The 3,530-nt window shown below is 40.2% G+C and overlaps 1 protein-coding gene across 1 annotated transcript in view; it reads right to left on the bottom strand.

The window, feature by feature from the left end:
* ITCH (itchy E3 ubiquitin protein ligase) overlaps positions 1–3,530 on the bottom strand; it is a 144,997-nt gene that overhangs the window by 67,980 nt on the left and 73,487 nt on the right. The window contains exons 9-10 of the mRNA XM_017511319.2: positions 2,763–2,946; positions 869–964 (exon numbers count right to left, since the gene is read on the bottom strand). Coding sequence (XP_017366808.1) covers positions 869–964; positions 2,763–2,946 — 280 coding nt within the window. The remainder of the gene's footprint in view (positions 1–868; positions 965–2,762; positions 2,947–3,530) is intronic.

Here is a 3,530-nt window from a genome sequence, read left to right on the forward strand (position 1 = left end):
TGGCGTGATCTTGGCTCACTGCAACCTTCACCTGGGTTCAAGCAATTCTCCTGCCTCAGCCTCCCGAGTACTCAGCTGGGACTACGGGCATGTGCCACCATGCCCAAGTAATTTTTGTATTTTTAAAAGAGATGGGGTTTCACCATGTTGGACAGGATGGTCTCGATCACTTGACCTTATGATCTGCCCGCCTAGGTATCCCAAAGTGTTGGGATTATAGGCATGAGCCACCATGCCCAGCCTATAATGTTAATGTTAATGGCTTAACATTATGTATTAATATATTCTTAACTTCCCCAATTAATTTGAAATGATCTTGCTAGTACATACAGTTTTTAAAAATATAGTAAGAATTTCATTGTAATATATAATGATGGGGCTCAGTTCTTATTCATTTAAATAATTACTCTTGAAGAAACTAATACTGAAACTGCAGTATTAGTAAACAGGTAAACAGTTTAGACAAGAAAAGTTAAACAAGACCTAGGGAATCTTTAGGTCACAAATGAGTGAAAATAGGGCCAGGGATGCTGGCTCACTCCTGTAATCCCAGCACTTTGGGAGGCCAAGATGGGAGGATGGCTTGAGCTCAAGAGTTCAAAACCAGCCTAGGCGACATATGCGAGACCTTGTTTCTATAAAATAAAGAAAAAAAGAAAGAAAGATGAGTGAAAATAAAAATCACTTATCAGGCTTTGAACTAATCAGTTCTCTAGCTCTCTTCTTTCTAGTTTATACTTACCACAAAACAAAGTGGACAGAGAAAGGGTTGAAAGGAAAAAGTAAAACAAAAATGTAGGGAATACTATACAGATGGAATCCACAATTCTGACTAAATAAAATTACTATTTTAAATTCAGATACTTACCCAGGAGGTAGAGGTTCTGGTCTATCCCATGTTGTTCTTTTCTCAACATGATCTACATAGTAAACTCGTCCGTGCTGGTCCACTCTCTGCTCCCAACTTAAACACAAAATTAAAAGGCTCATAGGATACTTGCATGAGTTACTTGGCTTTTAAATTCTGTCTTTGCCTTTTTCCCTTAAATGACTGTATTACTGAACTAAGGCAAATAAGGTTGTCAGTTTAGAAAGATGATACAAATACAATTTAGGAATCAAGGGAAGAAATGTAAACATCAGAGGGTGGCACACAATGAATTCAATTTCTTCTATGCAAGTAACTGCTCTAGGAGAAAACATGTTTCTAAAGAGACTTGAGGTCGGTCTACAGGATTTGACTGGAAAGGAATGGCCAGGCGCAGTGGCTCATGCCTGTAATCCCAGCACTTTGGGAGGTCAATAGGCACATCACTTGAGGTCAGGAGTTCAAGACAAGCCTGGCAAACATGGTGAAACCCCAACTCGACTAAAAATACAAAAATTAGCTGGGTGTGGTGGCAAGCACCTGTAGTCCCAGCTACTTAGGAGGCTGAGGCAGGAGAATCACTTTAACCTGGGAGGCGGAGGTGGCAGTGAGCCAAGATTGCACCACTGCACTCTAGCCTGGACAATAAGGCAAAACTCAATCTCAAAAAAGAAAAAAAAATTAGCCAAACAGGTGGCAGGTGCCTGTAATCCCAGCAAATCTGGATGATGAGACAGGAGAATCACTTGAACCCGAGAGGTGGAGATTGGAGTGAGCCAAGATCCCACCACTGTACTCCAGAATGGGCGACAGAGCAAGACTCTATTTCAAACAAACAAACAAAAAAAGCAAAACAAAAAAACTACACTTGAATATCTTAAAAATAATCTATGAAAATAATCTTAAAATAATCAGTAGAAATTAAAATGGGATTATGAGCAGAAATTTTCTCAGTTTTCTGAATTATCTATCATTTTGCTATAGTGATTCCCCTCCCCCAAAGATGGAGTTTTACTCTGTTACAAAGGCTGAAGTGCAATTGTGTGATCTCAGCTCACTGCAACCTCCGCCTCCCAGGTGCAAGTAATTCTCCTGAGTAGCTGGGACTAAAGGTGCCCACCATTATGCCCAGCTAATCCTAGTACTTTCAGTAAAGATGGGGTTTCACCATGTTGGCCAGGCTAGTCGCAAACTCCTGACCTCAGGTGATCCACCCGCCTCAGCCTCCCAAAGTGCTGAGATTACAGGCATGAGCCACCGTGCCCAGCCTATAATGATTTTATGATGAAAATAAAATTCAATTTTAAAAAGGGATTTTCCCCTTCAAAGAAAAAGCAATTGGAATTAGGTGATTATTTTATTAATTGGCCTTGGTTAACATTCAGGGTCCTTTGGTGAAAAAATATATTTTTCCACTTTGCCCTCAAAACAAAAGACAGGATTTCAAATATGGTGTATTTTCCTTGTTCATTTTGACTCCAGATTCCCCCCAAATCAGTTATAACATAAAAACAGTTGGCCGGGTGCAGTGGGTCATGCCTGTAACTCAGCAATTTTGGAGGTTGAGGTGGGAGGATCACTTGAGGTCAGGAGTTCAAGACCAGCCTGGCCAACATGGTGAAACCCCATCTCAACTAAAAATACAAACATTAGCCAGGCGTGGTAGCGCACGCCTATAATCCCAGCTTTAGGGAGGCTGAGGCAGGAGAATTGCTTGAATCCAGGGGTCAGAGATTGCAGTGAGCCAAGATTTCACTGCTGCACTCCAGCCTGGGCAACAGAGCAAGACTCCATCTCAGTTATTGGAACAATGGAGTTTACTTTTATTTTCCTTGTTAATAAGTATATGAAGCAGCCAAAAGCCTAAAGACAATGTATGTTAAAAGTTACTCACCCAGGTGGCAAGGGAGCTTGGGTTACAGGATTTAATGGCCTAGGGCCTGAGCCTCCAGATATAGTAAGGGGAATTATTAATCCAGATGTTGCTCCTTCAGATGTATTTGTATTTGTCGGCGGCAGAGAGCCTGTACTAGACCCATCACTTTCAGAAGTGGTAGACGGTGAACCATTGACAGATGCTATAAAAGATTTGAAGAAAATAGGAAAAGAACTTTTATTTTCTAAAATTCAGGATAGAATTTTAACCATAAAAAATAAAAAGGCAGATGATAAATATAAAACTTAAGATGTGGATACACAGTTGAAAATTACTTAAAGAAATAATGAGAAATAATGTTCCCTCTTAATAGGCTTGTTTACTTCTTCAGCCCCGTCTACCCCTACATCCCATTATTAATTACAAGGCATGTACAGATTATTTGAGGAAATAAAAACGTTTAGAATAGAAAAGCATTAATATTCCTTGGTATTTTAAGTTCATTTATTAATTTTCCAGCTCCTTAAAACTGCTTTCCTATGAATCCCTGCAGATTACAGACCAATTTTTTTGATGTTGGTTATAATATGGAAGGTCTGACTGATAGGCAATAATCTTCTTACAAATAGTGACTAGTCATGTATTAAACCTTTAAGAAATACTTGTGAGCCGGGCGCGGTGGCTCAAGCCTGTAATCCCAGCACTTTGGGAGGCCGAGGCAGGTGGATCACGAGGTCAAGAGATCGAGACCATCCTGGTCAACATGGTGAAACCCCGTCTCTACTA

Source organism: Cebus imitator, unplaced genomic scaffold, assembly GCF_001604975.1.
Source record: "Cebus imitator isolate Cc_AM_T3 unplaced genomic scaffold, Cebus_imitator-1.0 Scaffold18, whole genome shotgun sequence".
Taxonomy (NCBI): domain Eukaryota; kingdom Metazoa; phylum Chordata; class Mammalia; order Primates; family Cebidae; genus Cebus; species Cebus imitator.